General features: G+C 48.4%; 1 protein-coding gene across 1 annotated transcript in view; it reads left to right on the top strand.

Moving 5' to 3' along the window:
* Positions 1-17,966, top strand: part of DENND1B (DENN domain containing 1B) — a gene marked incomplete at its 5' end in the record, with an annotated part of 77,461 nt that overhangs the window by 36,425 nt on the left and 23,070 nt on the right. The window contains 5 exons of the mRNA XM_081114509.1: positions 4,031-4,131; positions 7,363-7,408; positions 10,187-10,288; positions 16,869-16,994; positions 17,578-17,679. Coding sequence (XP_080970635.1) covers positions 4,031-4,131; positions 7,363-7,408; positions 10,187-10,288; positions 16,869-16,994; positions 17,578-17,679 — 477 coding nt within the window. The remainder of the gene's footprint in view (positions 1-4,030; positions 4,132-7,362; positions 7,409-10,186; positions 10,289-16,868; positions 16,995-17,577; positions 17,680-17,966) is intronic.

Below are 17,966 nucleotides of genomic sequence, written 5' to 3' on the forward strand. Positions count from 1 at the left end.
CACCTGTGTGGGCACTGAGCCCGAACCCCGAAGCTGGGAGCATCTTTCTGGAGATAAGGAACCGAACGGTTGGCGAGGGAACAGGCGTGACCCAGGCCCACTTCTTTGCGAAGATTATCCGAGCGCACGTCCCCCCTCGTGTTTGTCGAGCGGCAGCCGTGGGGGGCCGTTGCATGTCGTCATTGAGACTCCTCAGGGAGGGAGATGCTAGGAATTTTAGATTTTTCATTCTCCCCGAAGCCTGTAGCAACCAGTGATGTCAGCTGACGCGGTCCCTGCTAATTCTCCTTCCCAGGGTGTCGTGTGATGTGTATTTCCATTCAGAGCTAAGGGAGAGGGACAGGGGTCTGGAGATAGGACCGGGTGACAGAGAGTCCTGGGTCCGCTGCCTCCTGCACGCCCCACACTGGGGATCGAGACCACAACCCGGGCAGGTGCCCTTGACCGGGAATCGAACCGCGACCTCCTGGTTCAAGGTCACCACTGGGGTGGTCAGGTGGCACTTTGTTGGCAGGTACGGCTGGAGGTCCATCTGAGGGAACTTCTAAGACAGAAAAACTGTCCTCTCGTCTTTTGCTTGTCCGGCTGTCCATCCCAAAGACTCACGCTCCGTCATGTCGTTTGGATAAAATGTTTTCCGTCAGTAGATGTGACTCAGGGTCTCAGAAGGGTGGGCATTTCAGATCTTTGTATGTGGGAAGGCAGTCGGAAAGGAAGGTTCTCGATTGCGCCTGCCTGGGCTGGAGTCCTGGCTTGGCTGCTTGCGAGGTGTGTGATCTTGGGCAACTGGTCTACCTTTGCCATCGTGCCCTGGTCCGTCGGTGGGAATAGTGGTAACAGATGTGAGACTGTCAGGTTCTCAGAAGAGTGCGGGCACCTGGTCAGCGTCCTAGAGACGTTTGCTATTGTTGTTATCATCAGTGACATTCGACCTGGGGGCCTGGGACCGGAAGTTCCAGGTGCCTTTATCCCATGACCACGTTCACTGTCCCCCACCTTCGTTGTCAGGTTTCTCCCGTGGACTTCTCGTCTCTTCCCATTTCCACCTGTGCTGACTCTACAATCGCAGTGTGTGGGGAATCGGTATTCCCGGGGGTTTGATCTCGCATTAGTCAGCACTTTGAGGAAGCTTTGTGGGGTTACAGGTGCAGAGAGATACTCACTTGCCACTGGACCCAGATGGGGAGGAATGGTGGTGGTGGGTTTTTTTCTTCTCTTAAACCGTTACTTGGTGAATTTGTTCCTCTTTGAACTTCACGAGAAGCAGCAGGGATGATGAAAGAAGCAGCTGGAAGATACCAGAAAAGCACTGTGGCCTGGCCGGTGTGGCTCAGTGGTTGAGCGTCGACCTATGAACCAGGAGGTCACGGTTGGATTCCCGGTCAAGGGCACATGCCTAGGTTGTGGGCTTGATCCCCAGGAGGCAGCTGATCCATGATTCTCTCTCATCATGGATGTTTCTCTCTCTCCCTCTCCCTTCCTCTCTGAAATCAATAAAAATATATTTTTAAAAAAAGGAAAAGTAAGGTGGCTTCCTGGCCTCGTCACCAGCCAGGCAGAACCTCGGGTAATCTGGCCCCAAAATGTGATTGTTGCTACCCTTGAAGGTTCAGGATCCAGTAGGTCACGAATAACTAAAAAGCAAGAAACTTCTCCCTCTCCCTGGCTTTTAAACTGAGCTTATTTCCTGCTAGGACTTTGTTCTTCTAACCAAACTTCTAAAACGCGTTGTTTATTTCCCTTCGTTGGCTCGGCTCTCAGAGGGGTGGAGGGACAGGATTGGTCGGGAGAGTTAGCGCTGCCTTCGCGTCAGGGACAGAGCCCACGTGCCGACTGTCGTCAGAGGTGGTGACTGCTTAGCATTAGAAACTCATTCTTCCGGAAGCCAGTCCAGTGCTTGTGCTGCTCTTGTGCCTCATTCATAGCGTCCATGCAGGATGACCCCTGGGGGCGTCGGGGATGGATCTGGGTGACGTGTGCCAGCGGACTTTGGGTTCTGGGTGTGGCCTGGAAGATAAGTGACCCTGAGTACATTCCCCACCTTGAGAATGTGTGTCTTCCTCCGTTACCCTGTTCATGGTGTTTGTGTACCACACACACCCGGGCCACGGTCCTTCTCAAGGGGTCAAAGGAGGGCTTTTCAAAGCCATGTCTGGAGAAATGGAGGAAGTGAGCAAAAGAGCTGCCTTTCCTTAACTCTTCCCATGGGAGGAGGGTTCGCACCGTCGGGCGGATGCCTGCTTTACACCCAGGGAGTGCCCGAAAGCTCTCGGGGAGGGCGCCGCTGGCTAGGTGAACCCCACTTTTATTATCCTCTGGCTCAGATATGGGAGATAAGGAAGTCCATGGTCCGCAATCGCTACATGGAAGCATTTGCATGCCTCCTAGTGGCCTATTGCGCATTCGGATGAAGGAATTTGGAGCGAGTGTTGATTGAAAGACGGCTGTCGGTGAGCTGTGAAGGCTTGCACGGGTGAAGCGCTAAAACCCGTCAATGGCATTTATTCTAAATGGAACCAAAATCGATCGTTTTCCACATGTCACTAATGAAAAATCTAATTGGCAAAAGACAGAACACACGTGATAAAGAGGAATATGCTTTTAATCAAAATGTGTATGTTTTTGGTTCCCGATGAGGTTATCTTAATTGATTTTTTTAATTCTGTAGAACTCCTTGGCACTTGAATATAGACAGTGCTGCTATTGAGATTGAATTGAGAGGGGACGGAGATGGGGGAGGGAGCAGAGGGAAAAGGGGGGGGATCAATGGTGATGGAAGGAGACTCGACTTGGGGATGGTGAACACACGATACAATACACAGATGATGATGTAGATTTGTACCCCGGCGACCTAGATGATCTTATTAACCAGTGTCACCCCGGTATATTCAATAATAAGAAAATACTGAACTGCTTTGTATGCATTTAATTTTTAAATTAATTTGATGACTGTGTGTAAAATTTTCATTCCCTCTATAATGAAAGAGAAATGATGCCTAATAGAAAGTCTGTTTTCAGGCCCGTTTTCGGGTGGTTTTATTTCTCAAATCTGATTTTCAAGCCGGGCAAAATGATTTCCTCCGTAGCCTTGAAAGGCAGACCCTAGCAACCCTTTAAAACGATGATGCATGCTGATTCACTTATTGCCGTAAACACTGGGGGAGAAAGACGACTCCCCGCTTGCAGGAATGGAATTTAAAAAGCACAGAAAATCACGGGGGAAGAATTCTGCGGCGGGTCCATAGGACGGAAGAAGGGGGGACTGGAGAGGGGAGGTATCTTTACGTGAGGCGTTGAAAAGATTTAATTAGCCACTCGCCAAATCAAAACAATTAAAATGGCAATTCCCTTTGCAACCGCAGCCACGTCCGGGCAGCTGTCTTGATCCGCAGCTGGGCCCCCAAACGGGCGTCGGGAAGGAGGGAATGATGATGTTCCTGGCTTCCTGCGGCCCAGCTGTCAGGCGCGGCCGGCGCTGGTCAATAGTGACATCCCATGTGTCAGCGAGCAGCGTCTCTGGGTACCGCGCCCCGCGGTCCACTGTCGAGCAGCCCGGTCCCCCGGCGCTCGGGCGGCGCAGCCCCGGCTGTCGGACCCGTGTTTCACGCTTTGGCAATTTGCCCTAACGATCTCCCTCCGGAGCCTCCCCCCTCTCCCTCTCCACGTCTCATCGCGGAGCACGAGTCCCAGCCATGCCCAGCCGTCGGGTCCCACCGTCTCCCCTACGGTGCCCACCTGATCTTTGTGACCATGGGCTTCGTGTTGACCCCCAGACACTGTATGTTCAGACACCGGTCTCCCTGAGACCCCCAAGAACCTCCTGGAGCTGCTGATAGGCGGTGTTTTCAGGGAGGGGGCGCTTCCGAAATGGAAGGCGTGTTGCGTGCGGAATTGGTAGAGGCATAGGGTGGAGGTCACGAGAGCAGTGGGATGTGCGATCGTTTTGGGGAACTGGGGTGTGTGTGGGGGGATGGTGTTGTGTTTGTAGGGAGCCTGCTCCTCACTGTGGCTGTCCCTTTCCATCTCGCAGTTGACTGCCTGCCTGCACGGATCGGCCGCGCTGCTCTACCCCATGTTCTGGCAGCACATCTACATCCCCGTGCTGCCGCCGCACCTGCTGGACTACTGCTGGTGAGCGCCCCCGCCGGCTCCCGGCGGCTCCCGGCGGCTCCCGGACCCGGGGTCACCGTGGGAGAAAGCCCGGTTCTTCTTCCTCTTCCTCCTCCTCTTCCTTTCCTTATTCTCCTTCTCCTCCTCCTCCTCCTCCTCCTCCTCCTCCTCCTCCTCCTCCTCCTGTAAATATAATTTTATTGATTTCAGAGAGGGAGAGAGAGAAACATCCATGATGAGAGAGAGTCATGGATCGGCTGCCTCCTGTACACCCCTTACTGGGGATCGAGCTGGCACCTCTGGCCTGTGCCCTTGACCGGGAATCAAACAGTGACCTCCTGGTTCCTAGGTTGACACTCGCCCACTGAGCCACGGGAAGCTTGATGTGCACACGCGTGCCCGGACGTGCCGGAACCTGCTTTGGGGATTAGCGATGAGTGTGGAACATGCTTTTAAGAAGGGGCCAAGCGGTGCTTTCCTGGGGGGCCATCCCGGTCCTCACTTAGCCAGCCCCCCAGTCCTTCTTCCTGCTGTTTCCATGGTAACAGAGAAAGCTTGTTTCCTGGCTTCATCTCTGGAGTTTTCTGACTGGGTTCCAGCCCCTTCAGGAGCCTCTGGGACAAGTTCTCACGCCAGACTGTCCCCTGGCCCGGGGGGTGCAGGGGAGATGACCAGCACGTCCGAGCGTCCAGGCCACGAGGATGGGCTCAGGGGGTGGGGCAGGAGGACATAGCCGTGTATTGAGGACCAGCCCTCGAAGACGCGAGCTGTCTTCCATGTCAGAGAATTCTATGGACCCAGCTACTTTCTGGGGAGCACGACTTCCCCCTCTCTGCGTCCTTGCGGACGGTTCTAGTCAGACAGGTCGGCATGCGGAAGGGAGACGGATGTCAGAGGCCACGCCTGCCAGTCCATGGTTTAGATTCCACTTCAGAAATAGCAGCAGGAAGCCTGGAGAGCGGTGGGGTGTGTGCGCCCACTGTCCCAACCCCAGGGCCCCCCTCGCGCCTGGAAGGGCCTTTGCTTTTACGCTGGGGGTCTCTGATGGCATGGCCTGTGAGGGCCAGGATGCCACCCCGTGGCCGCAGGGGAACCTCGCCTCGGGGTCCGCCGGTAAAGGCTCCCCAGGGTGCTGGCGCCTCCATTCACTCCCTCGCCCAGTTGTACGTCCACCGTGTAGCGAGCACCCGTTTGCCAAGCCGTGAGTCTGTCATGTCAGGAATAAGACTTAGCATCTGCCCTTGCGGGGTTTCCAGATGGGAAGGAATTTACACCAACGTGCACACGCACGCACGCACATGCACATGCACACACACATGCACACACATGCACATGCACATGCACACACACGCAGGGCACAGAGTAACACTGTAATTCTGCGAGGTGAATGTCAGAGGTGTACAAAGGGGACATGGATGGGGACACCTAGGAGTCACATAGGAGGAAGAGGTCCCCGTGGCCTACCCGGATGGCGAGGGGCTCCTAGGGTCCTGTGACACCATCTGCCTCTTCCCATCGATCTCCCAGTATGAGGAGAAAATGGGGAGTTTCTGTTTTTCTTTGTTGTTCGTCCTCACCCGAGGATATTTTCCCATTCAATTTGAGAGAGAGTGGAAGGGAGGGGGAGAGACACAGAGAGAGAGACATCGATGTGAGAGAGACACATCCATTGGTTGCCTACCGCACATGCCCAACCCAGGTACTTGCCCTTGACTGGAATCGAACCCGGGACTGAAGGGGTCTAGGGCTGGTGCTCCATCCACTGAGCCCAACCGGCCAGGGCTGGGAGTTGCTAGTCCACGGGCATCAGTTCTGCAAGGTTCTCGCGATCTATTGAACGACCTCCTGTGGTTGGTTAGCAGGTTAACAGTTCGGTACGTATACACGGGGTGCATGTCATGTCTCGACAGAGAGTATTGAACCCGGGCGAGTCTGCGATGTTGGCGGAAGGGCTTCAGCTGTGTGAGTCCTTACACACCCAGGAGGCGGGGTGACTCCAGCACCAAGAAAATGATAGTTGTTCTTCCTCGTTCACCGATGGCTGGTTCACCTTTGAATCCAGGCAATGTGCCCGGTCTTCTTCTCCCAAAAGGGGCCGATTTCGCCAGCTCAGTGGTTGACCGTTGACCCATAAACCAAGAGGTCACCGGTTCAGTCCCCAGTAGGGGGCGTGCAGGAGGCAGCCGATCCATGCTTCTCTCTCATCATGGATGTTTCTCTCTCTCTCTCCCTCTCCCTTCCTCTCTCTGAAGTCAGTACGGACATATTGAAAAGTGTTTTATTTTTAAGTAGCTGTGTATTTGGATATTTCCTGTCACCTTTGTAGACATCTGCCCATTCTCATGGTTTCTTGTCAAGTAGCATTTTAATTTTGCAATGTCAAGTTGAATAATTTCCTTCTTCTGTTTCATGAGAACTGTTTTTGAGTTAGTGGTGAGTCTGATGGTATGTGCTACAAAAATTATTGAATGACTCTATTCTCTGCTAGAGTATGAGACCCCCCGGGGAGTATATTCGGTCCATAGTGTTTACTGTCGGACCCAAGGCCCTAGACCGGGGCACCTGGTGGGCTTTCCATATTTTAATTAATTTAATATAATATTATTCTTAAACTTATTTGCATATTTTCTAATTTGTTAAAATTATTCTATTAATAAACATGAATGTGGGATAAAAAGGAAAGTATGATATTTGAATGAAAAGACAGGGTACATGAGCAGAAGGACAGGATAGAAATAGGATGATGGCAGTGAGGAGGAACTTTGCCCGGCGCACAGTAGGGCTCCATAAGTATTTGGTACTGACTGACAAAAAACGTTGCCAATGTAGGAGGGGGGAAATAATGATATATTAAGAAAATCATAGGAATGAGGATCTAATTGGATAAAAAGATGTACAAAAGAAATATGAATACATTTGATGATTATTTGTGATATATTTGACATGAAGTATATGGAAAAGGTTCAACTTAGGTTATCACCTTGACCCTAATACTCTCAATCGGTAAAGTTTTTTAAAGCATTCCGTTTCTTGATTTACTTAGAAATGATTTTGTGATTTTTTTTTATATAAATCAACCTTAACTTGAATCTATTAATGGCCTTTCGATTTGAATTGTATATAGAAAATAATTTAAAATACCTAAGCTATGCTACGTTAGAACTGTGCATTTAAGTAATAGTTTAAGCATGCAGAACTACGTATGTTGTTTCAGTTTTAATGAACCATGAATGTACCGTTTTTTAAATTCAGCGCTCCGATGCCGTACCTGATTGGAGTACACTCCAGCCTCATAGAGGTGAGTATCCGTCAGACGATAGTGATCAATTCACTCATAAAAATCATAGTTAACACAGTTGTGCTTTGGAAGAATATCAGTTGACTAGTACAGAGCACTAACTAGTTTTATGTCATACTCACATGGCCATTTTTAAAAAGGTAACATTGAAATAACGTCATTTTAATTTTTATACCAAATGAGCATCTTCAATGGCAGGAACCCCATGAAAATAGGTTACCTATGGGAGAAATCACATGGTAAGTTTTAAATCCAGAAAACTTTTAGTTCTTAATGAACCATTATTTGGTTTCATCGTGAGTGAGACAGTACAACAGGAACGGTAGGTATGTTTTAAACTAGTTGGGCACCGTTTAGTAACTTTCTCCTTAATCTATTAGGAGATGGTATGCAAGCTCCAATTCCATTCTTATCATGTCATTATTGGCAGATTTTTTTTCCACCAAAATTTTAAATTTTATATAAATGTCATTATAATTAAAACGTAGGCATATCTACTTACATGTTTTATAGGGGAGGCTGAAGTGCGTAATTTTCCGCATCTTAATTGGCTGCGGTTACAACAAATTTTTTTTTAAGGGAGAATCACATATTCTCTTATTCTCTCTCAGTCAAGGCAGTTCAGGACTTGTAAACATAGTCGTTCAAAGCCATGAGATGAATGACCTTTTAAATCTCCCTTTCAATTCTTTTTATGCAATCCTGGGTATAAAAGATGGCTAGCAGTCTCTTTTGACAGTGGAGCTCTCTTTCCAAAATTAAGGATAAGGACATTTTGTTCTGCCTGGAAAACTAGACTTGAGGGACGAACCCAAGGCTGGCGAAGGCCTGTGGGCGATTAGAAATAAACGAGTCGAGGCGGCCAAGGGGAGGGTCATGTGGACCGTGTGCGCGCGCAGAGGATTCTGTAGGACATGCTTACCCTGTGGCATCTTCCTGCATCGATGCTCCTGTCCATCCACTCTAGCCTCATTGCCCGGAAGCGTCCTCTCGCGAGGATGGGAGGCAGGCTGACCACCTTCAACACCTTGTGCTCTATTTTTATTATATATTTTTTGATTTCAGAAAAGAAGGGACAGGGAGAGAGAGAGAAGCATCAATGATGAGAGAGAGTCATGGATGGGCTGCCTCCTGCACGCCCCCTACTGGGAATGGAGCCCATAACCCAGGCATGTGCCCTGACCGGCAATCGAACTGTGACCTTTTGGTTCCTGGGTTGGGTTGATGCAGAGATTTGAAATTCTAAACGAGTCAGAGAAATTTTAGTCCTGCCCAACTTTAAAACAAAGTAATTAATCTGGCCAATTTAAAATTTGCAGTATTTCATATTTCTCAAAAATGGCTATTATTCTAGAATGTCAGTTTAAAAATACGATGCTGAAGTTAATTGACCTATTGCTAGTTGACCTATACAATTATGGAGTTCTGAGTTGGTGGATAAATTTTATTAATGAACACCTTATTTGCATTAGGGAATAAGATTAGGTGCTATCATTTATTATAAAGACCAATAGAATTATATGATTTAAGTATACATATTAAATTAAATAGGAAACATAAACTGTAAATATTTTCTTTCTTTAAGGATGAAAAATTTGATGAAATTCTAATTCACAATTATTTGTACACATATTGAGATAATTTGGCCAATTGACTAAGCTTTCAAACAAACAGTCAACTAGTTAATCTGATAGGCTATGAAATCTGATCTTTTATGTTGAAATTCATGTGATAAATACTAAGAATGACTTCCATATTACTTCCCTCTCTGTCTTTTTCTTTTATTTGACTTTGTTGTCATCATAAACTTACACCAAATCGAAATGGAAATATAGAGAAAACATTGACTGCTATGAACTTTGGTTGGCTTATCTTAGACCTACATTATGATTTATACTAAAAAAAAAATAGGTTTAGGACAGTGATGGCGAACCTTTTGAGCTCGGCGTGCCAGCATTTTGAAAAACCCTAACTTAACTCTGGTGCCGTGTCACATATAGAAATTTTTTGATATTTGCAACCATAGTAAAACAATGACTTACATTTTTGATATTTATTTTATATATTTAAATGCCATTTAACACAGAAAAATCAACCACAAAAGTGAGTTCGCGTGTCACCTCTGACACGCGTGTCATAGGTGCGCCATCACTGGCCTAGGACCTGACCCACGTTCCTGTATCAAAGATCACAATTCAGCTGATCAAATTGAAAGAAGATAACTTTTCACAGTTCAACATAAGCATGCCCACTTTGTAAGTCTTCGTCGGGAGATATCTGTGGCAGATAATCATAGTCATTATCTCCAAACCGCATCAGTATGTTGAGAGAGCAAACGTGCTAGTTAAGCGTTTTCAACCCACCCTTTTCGAATGGTCGGATAGGAACTATTTTTCCTCATAACGCAAAGTTGTTTGCATTCTTTTTATGATGCAGGACTTTTCCCTTAATTCTTCCCCCCAGACCCGTGGTCGGCAAACCGCAGCTCTCGAGCCACATGCGGCTCTTTGGCCCCTTGGGTGTGGCTCTTCCTAAGCCTTAGGAGGACCCTAATGAAGTTAATAACAACGGACCTCCCTATATAGTTTAAGTTCAAAAAAATTGGCTCTCGAAAGACATTTCAGTCGTTGTCCTGTTGATATTTGGCTCTGGTGACTAATGAGTGTGCCGACCCCAGACTCATGCCTTCAGACACTTCTCCCTACATTTCCAAGCTCGGCGGGTTTTGGAGGGCCGAGGCCCTGAGCCGTCTCATTGATCACGGTGTGTTTCCGACAGAGAGTGAGGAACAGATCGCTGGAGGACGTGGTGATGTTAAACGTGGACACGAACACTTTGGAGTCCCCGTTTCACGACTTGGACAACCTCCCCAGTGACGTGGTGAGTCCGGGAGGGCCCTTGGGGGCGCCCCTGGATCCGTACACCCACGGCTTCTCCTGCGCCCCGACTTCCCGAGAGCGAGTCCCCCCACTTTCATAAACTGGGGGAGAGAGAGGGGCCGCGCGCGTGTGCGAGGCACCCGTGCGGGTCTGCGTGTCCTGTGCCTCCCTCCTTGGCAGCTGGGGGGACGTGGGACCGTAATTAAAAAGCCGGGCGCCTTCATTAGGCAGCGTTTCCTGAAACGGGCGCCTCTCCCTCTCATCTTCATCATTATCTTACAAAGTAGGCATTTCTGTCTGCCTGGTGGCATGTCTTGCCAAAGAGCGAGAGAGAGAGAGTTTTTGAAGGAAAGAGAAGGGAGCCAATTACCGGCGGCGCGTCCCCGCCACCTGCCAGCGCCGCTCCTTTTAATTAATGATCCGATGGCCCCGGTCAATCTCATCAGAAATGCGGGGCCCGGCGGGGTCAGCAAACGCTGCCTTTGATCCCCCTCGACGTTCCTGAAACATTTATTTGTTTTCCCTAAATTATTTCGGTTTGCGTGTTTCATCTTCCCGGGCCTGCTGGGGGCGGTGGGGAGGGAAACGCACGCCGTGCGAGGCTGGCCGGCTTGGGATTCTGTTTTGTAAATTAAACTGCAGGCCCGGCTTGTCATGAAAGACATCTGAGCCTTTTGAAATGACGAAAACTGTCTCTGGTTCGGGGAAGGCTGATGAATTAAGTGCCGGCTCTCTCCGGGTCTTTGATCTCGCAAAGGGCGTGTGTGTGTGTGTGTGTGTGTGTGTGTGTGTGTGTGTGTACACGCACACGTGTGTGTCTACAGCTTCTAACAGGGTAGATTCTGTATTCCATGTTAAATAGCCTCTAAAAGTACATTTTATGGCCTTGGTATTTCTGATGACAGGGCCAAAAAAATGCAGGCTGGGATTGTTTCTGAATGGTGGTTGAAAAATATCTTTATAACACAGTCCTAGGTTAAAAAAAAAAAAATACTGCGCTCCCTCCCCCCCCCCTTTTTTTTTTAAATTCATTCTTTTCAGAGGTATTAAAATTGGAGAATAAACAAAACCTCCAGAATATATATTTTTTTTCCCCGTCATATGGCAAGTATTTTGAAATCATGATTAGGGAGTTTGAAAGATGGAATTTAAAAAATTTCGTACTCAGAAAAAATACAGTGAAGCTAAACCTGATTGTGTTTATGGCTAGTGATAGGAAAATAGGATATTTTAAGCCCACATCAGGTTATTTATGGGTATAAATAAATAACCTCGAATGCTTGCTGACCTTGAAGCAAATGAAATTGAACCTCTTTATCTTGCCATTAAGGCTACGTACGAACAAATCCACACACCCCCGCTCAGTGCAGAATTTTATTATGTTTTGAGCTCATTATAACTAGATTGCCTCATTATAAAAATTTTGCAGAAGCTGCTAGAAATGATTAGAGTTATTCATTTGGAAATCCATCAAAGTATCCTTCGCCAGATAGAGAAATAATTACGATAACAAAGCCCCAACTTTTAAGAATGTTTTCCTTAGGTGCATGTATTCCCTGCTCTTAATAGTCTAAGGAGAAAGGATTGTTTATTTTTTTTAAAAAAAGGAGGAAGAGGAAGAAAAATAAGAAATCAATGTGTTGTTTTTTTTTGTGTGTGTGTCACAATAAAATTTTTAGTCACTTTAACGACGCCTCGTTCTTTCTTTGAGGAAAAGAATCTTTAACGGTCATTGTTTTGATGGGCGATTCTTTTTTAAGTAAAGAAGTAGTACTTCCCTAGTAGAATTAGCTTGATGTGAAAACACTGAGTTAAATACGAGGGGTTAACCAATATTCACACAATGTACAAGGACACGAGGGACCATCTTATAGCCGCAGTTAACGAGGCATAAGTGAAACAGTGAAAATATTGCTAAGAAGGCCGTTGCGAGGTGGTGTAGACAGAAATGTGTGTGTGTGCGTGTGTGTGAAGCTAAGGGCCAGGGACTTACAAATATGAAGAAAGAAGAAATTGAAATAGCTCCCAGGTAGCGCCAGGGCTATGACCGAGAGCCTGCGGTGTTTGAGGCCCTACCCATTGTCTTAAAAACATTTCCGAGGACTGCTTAACCATCTCTCGCCCATGTAGCTGTATCGTCCGCTTTCAGGATGACAGGATCACGTATCCAGTCCTATGTCCTGTCACTGTCTGTGTTTTCAGTGATGTCAAGAATCATCCTGACTTCCGTGTGCGATGGGAGCTCGTAAACTAGTCCCGAAGCCTGGAACACAGGACTACTGGCCTTGTTTGGTTGCTTAATAAATTAACTGATGGTTCAACGGGGGCCTTTTAAACCCGTGCAGCGGGCCCTTAAATTGCGCTCCGAGTCCGGAAGGCCCCCGGGCCCATGTGCTCCCGATTAGGTGCCCGCCTGCCCAGTGGCCGCGCTGGCCCCGGGTCAGTGGTCACAGTTGTCCTGAATTACCCGTCTCTCTTCCCGGGGACCCTCTGCTGCGTCGCACGCTGTAATCTTCCTAATGGCTTCATTCCAATATTCACACATAATATCGGAGATTTATGGACTGTGAGAAATACGACCCTGCCAGTAGCAGTTCCGTTACTCAAGAAATTCAAAATTGGAGAAATAAATCAGGGCCAGGCGTCCGGCGACCCTTTGTGCCCCTTAAGGGGGTGGGGGTGGGGGTGGGGGGGTGGGGGGTGGGGGGAGAAACTCCCGTTCTGTCTTCTGACACGAACACTTGTTTTTAGATTTCATCATTTCACTACAGGTTCGGGGCGCTCAAAGGAAACGGAGCGCAGGTTGGATTGGGAGTGATTTTAACGATATGGATGATTACGCGGGGTCGCTTTTAAAAGCTGGGGGTCCATTCAGAGCGGCCGTCGCCGTGTTGGCCTGTGAGGACATTGTGATTTTAGTTTTTTTTTAATTTTTGTGTGTGGTTTTATTTTTTTATTGGCTGTGCCAAATATGGAGACTTCCAAACAGATGTTGTTTGAGTGTTTGGAGATTTTTAAAAAAGGCCATGTTAGGGCTAGAAACAATACCAGTTGAAGTTCGCGTTATTGTGTTATGTTCTGAAGAACCAGTCTGATTAAACAGAACATGTGAAATCTCAAATGAGGTCACTTTCGTTTAAGAAAATGCACTATGGAGACACCCCCCCCCCCCAATTCCAAATATCAACACTCATTTTGTGTCAATTATGCACCCACTTAAAATACTGTATTTCTAAGCTATTACTGCGCGTTTTAATTTTTACTGTCATTGACACTTGGACAAGTACCTGAACCGTGGTTATTATTTCAGAAATAAATAGGGCGACCCGCTTGCTGGGAAATGAAGCGAATTAGAATCATGACGAGATTCAGGAAATCCGTCTCCAGGGGACTGTTAGGATAAAACCACGGTCAGCTCGCTCTTCTACCTGAAAGCAGGTTAGAGTGGGCATCTGACAGTTACGTGCGTCGGAATGTCCATTTGGACCTATATTGCTTCCCTGTCTTTCATTTTAACTCAGTAAATCATAAATAATAATAACAATAATAATAATAATAATAATATAGTCTGAGACAGGTGACCTGTCTCAGGTCTCCTGTTTTGAAGATGAAGGCGCAGAGACGGTGCCGTTAATGGTGTTTTTAGAGATTTAGGTGACAGGGGTTTTGACCCTCGGATTCATGCCCCACACCCGAGACCGCGGTCCCTCTCCCGTAACCGTGACTCCCGGAGCCATGAGCTAACTCTTCTAAGATTCCACATCCAAGCTTCTCTCCCTTCCAATCTTGTTACGGAAACGTCCTGATGGCCTACTGGATGTGAATTCGGATTTTCTGCACTGTCTGAACCACTCATTCTCACCTGGCCTGTAACCCTATTGGGAAATGATTTTCCGTGTCATATAAGGAGGGTGTGGAGAAAATAGGTAAGTGTCAGAGTCCTCGTGCAGTTCGCTGGGAACCCCGGTGCGTTCTGTTCCGTACAGGACGGTACCTGTGTGTGAAGTGCCTGTCGGAAACACTGAGGAGGCCTTGACATACAATGAGTCGTGTAAAATCCCGGGCATCTCCCCTCCAGGCTCTCAGCTGCCCCTGAAGGACCAAGTTGATGTTTTTATTGTGATACAAAAAAAAAAAGGCACCCTCCCGGTGTGGCTCAGTGCATTGACCTCTGAACCGGTTTGATTCCCGCTCAAGGGCACCTGTCCAGGTTTCCAGCCTGGTCCCCAATAGGGGGCGTATAGGAGGCAGCCGGTCAGTGATTCTCTCTCATCATGGATGTTTCTATCTCTCTCTCCCTCTTCCTTCCTCTCTGAAAGTAATAAAAAAAATATTTAAAAAAAGAAAGACATGAGTTGTTCTCAGGCACCAAAAACCATGAAAAGACTAAAGAGCTAGAAACAACAACGCTGACTTTAAATAAATTGTTTAGATAGTTGCATTCGAGCGAGTTAATTAATTTGGGAATAAGTTTGGGGAAAAAATGGGCTTTTTCAAAGAGTGTTTTAAATGAGCTTTTTTTTTTAAAAAAAAACAATAAGTAGATAAACAAACGGCAGTCTCACAGCTGAAGATAGTCAACAGACTTGGTGAACAGTCTTTGGCTCTTTCCTCTAATCCAACATGAAGGTTTAATAGGTTACGTTGTCATCAAGAAAAAAAAAAGGGCCCCAGAGAATATTCCATTCGTCCCAGGTTTGCCACGGTTCAGTTCTGCTGACGTCCTCATTGTGTCTCACAGTCCATGGAGGCCCCTGAAATTTCTAGGGGAAGCCCAGACGAAATCAGCACAAATTAAGCAGTGATGCCTGGCTGGCGTGGCTCAGTGGTTGGGCATCAATCTATGAACCTGGAGGTCAGGGTTCGATTCCCTGATCAGGGCACATGCCTGGGTTGGGGGCTGGATCCCCAGTGTGGGGCGTGCAGGAGGCAGCCGATCCATGATTCTCTCTCATCATGGATGTTTCTCTCTCTCTCCCTCTTCCTTTCCCTCCGTAATCAATACAAGTATATTTTAAACAAGTAAAATAAAATGTTAATCACATCCCATCCCCACCCTGTTCAAATTCACATGTGAAATAAAAGGCAGATTCCTTAAAAAAAAAATAAACTTCCATCTGCATCTAGGGGGCTTGGGTAGAAATGGGGAAGATCAGCTATTGGGAGGCAGCCCGCACGACACAGGCCTTGCCGCCTAGATGATGAATATCCCGACTCAATCATTTTCTCCAGACTGTGGGCATAATTGGACCCAGTGGGGGTCCCTCCCTTTGATCAGATCAGAGTCACTGTGACTTTTCCCTGGAAAATGTCACTCCTGTGAAGGTTTGTCACCTGTAGAGCTGGTCTTTCCTCAGACGCTGTGTTCCTCTCTCATTAGCATTATTCAAAGTTGAGTTGTTAATTAGGTTGACCCTTCCGTGACAACCATCATCGACAAGAGGAGTCAGGACCGCTTGCGTCAGGAAATAAAAATATTCCTTCTTGCCCGGCCGCTGTGGCTCAGTGGTTGAGCATCGACCTAGGAACCAGGAGGTCACAGTTCGATTCCAGGTCAGGGCTCGATCCCCAGTGTGGGGCGTGTGCAGGAGGCAGCTGATCCGTGATGCTCTCTCATCGTTGATGTTCTCTCTCTCTCTCTCCTTCTCCCTTCCTCTCTGACATCAATAAAAACATATTTAAACGAGACCGGGTATACCATTTGCACAACACAGTTCTTTACTCACCATAGGTTCTCAATAACTTTACCTTCATTCCCCTTTCTTATGTCATAACTAGAGGCCCGGTGCACGAAATTCTGCCGTGGCAGAATTTGTCTGGAAGGAAGGACGCCCGGAAGGATGTCTGGTCTAATTAGCATATGGCGCTTTGATTATTATAGATGCTCAGAACTATTCAGCAAGGGATCCGCAAATCCCATATGCAGGCGAGGCTTCCAAAAATAAGATTCAATGGGAAGGGACCCCGGAGGACCTGGAACCAGGAGCCTGTTAGGGCAGAAATGGAGGGTAGACACCTGTTGTGATGGCTAAAAAAATGGGCATAGAAATGGCTCCCGAGCAGTTTCCTGTAAAACAATTAAAGGTCGTTGATGTCAAGAGCCCTCGGGAGAGAGGAGAAGGGAGAGTGTGGAGCCATTTGCATCAGCACGTGACTCTGGGTCCCAGCTTTCCCTTCAGTTAACGGGCCAGCAGACGCTCCCCGCCGTTCAGGGGAGAAGCTGTGGGGAGGAGGTCGAGCCGGGGGGAGGTCGGGGGGGGGGACCCGCAGGGTCTGGAGTCGGCCTGCCTGCCAGTGGGGCCCATGCCTCCCCGGACCAGTTCCCGAGGTGTTCATGTAACGCAGCGGTTCTCAACCTGCGGGTCGCGACCCCTTTGGCGGTCGAACGACCCTTTCACAGGGTTCGCCTAAGACCCTCCTGCATCTCAGATATTTCCATGACGATTCATCACAGTGGCAACATGACAGTGATGACGTCGCCACGAAAATAATTGTATGGTTGGGTCACAGCGTGAGGAACTGTATTGAAAGGGCCAGAAGGCTGAGAACCGCTGATGTAACGGCTCCTCTCCATCCCGCAGGTCTCGGCCCTGAAGACGAAGCTGAAGAAGCAGTCCACGGCCACGGGGGACGGGGTGGCCCGGGCCTTCCTCAGGGCGCAGGCCGCTCTGTTCGGATGCTACCGAGACGCGCTGAGATACAAACCCGTGAGCCTGCCTTGCGTCGCGATTTCAATTTGCATTTGCTTTTCTTTAAAAAAAAAAATACATTTTTCAAATGATTTCAGAGAGGAAGGGAGAGGGAGCGAGAGATAGAAACATCCACGATGAGAGAGAATCACGGATCGGCTGCCTCCCGCACGCCCCACACTGGGGATCAAGCCCGCAACCTGGGCCTGTGCCCTGACCGGGATTCGAACCCTGACCTCCATACCAGCAGGTCATCCACAAAAATCTGCTCTGCAGTCCCCCCTAGCCAGCTGCCTCTGTAGGGTAGGAGGACAAAGATGACACGGGGACGCAGGGATCACAGGCATGGGGAACGGTAGTGCGGGCTGGGGTGGGGCTCCATTGTTTGGCAGTGAGGCCGTAGCGAGTCCCCAGTAGGCTGTGTTGCCCCTAAACTTTTCCGACGGCGGCTCTCCCAGGCTGCTGGCTTTATTGGAATGAACGCTCATCTGTGGAGGATTCAGCCTTGAGCTGAGTTGGCTCACGTAGCGACAGGCAGCCCGGACCCCCTGGTTGTCTGGTTTCCCGTCTACGGACGCCCCGACCTCCTCTCTCCCTCCAGGGGGAGCCCGTCACCTTCTGTGAGGAGAGCTTTGTGAGGCACCGCTCCAGCCCGATGAAGCAGTTCCTGGAGACGGCCGTGAACCTGCAGCTGTTCAAGCAGGTGAGGGTGGGCCCCCTCGCGTGGAGTATTAGTGCCCTTCTGTGCCTTTATCTGTCAAGGTGAGACCGTGCCGCCTGTCTGTGTCCTAAGTGAGTTGCGAAGGTCGAATTCTGGGGGGGTCAAGGGTGGAGTGGGCGGGGAGAAGATCTCACTCAAGCATGTCAAACGCAAAGGCTAACACAGGCCAAATCAGCAAGGTGTAAGTGTACGTGGGCAGCAAAAAACACACAAAAGCTTCCATGTTCATAATAACGTAGGTTTGTTTCAATAGAGACGTGCTGAATACA

Source organism: Myotis nattereri (assembly GCF_964212035.1).
Source record: "Myotis nattereri genome assembly, chromosome: 20".
Lineage (NCBI taxonomy): Eukaryota > Metazoa > Chordata > Mammalia > Chiroptera > Vespertilionidae > Myotis > Myotis nattereri.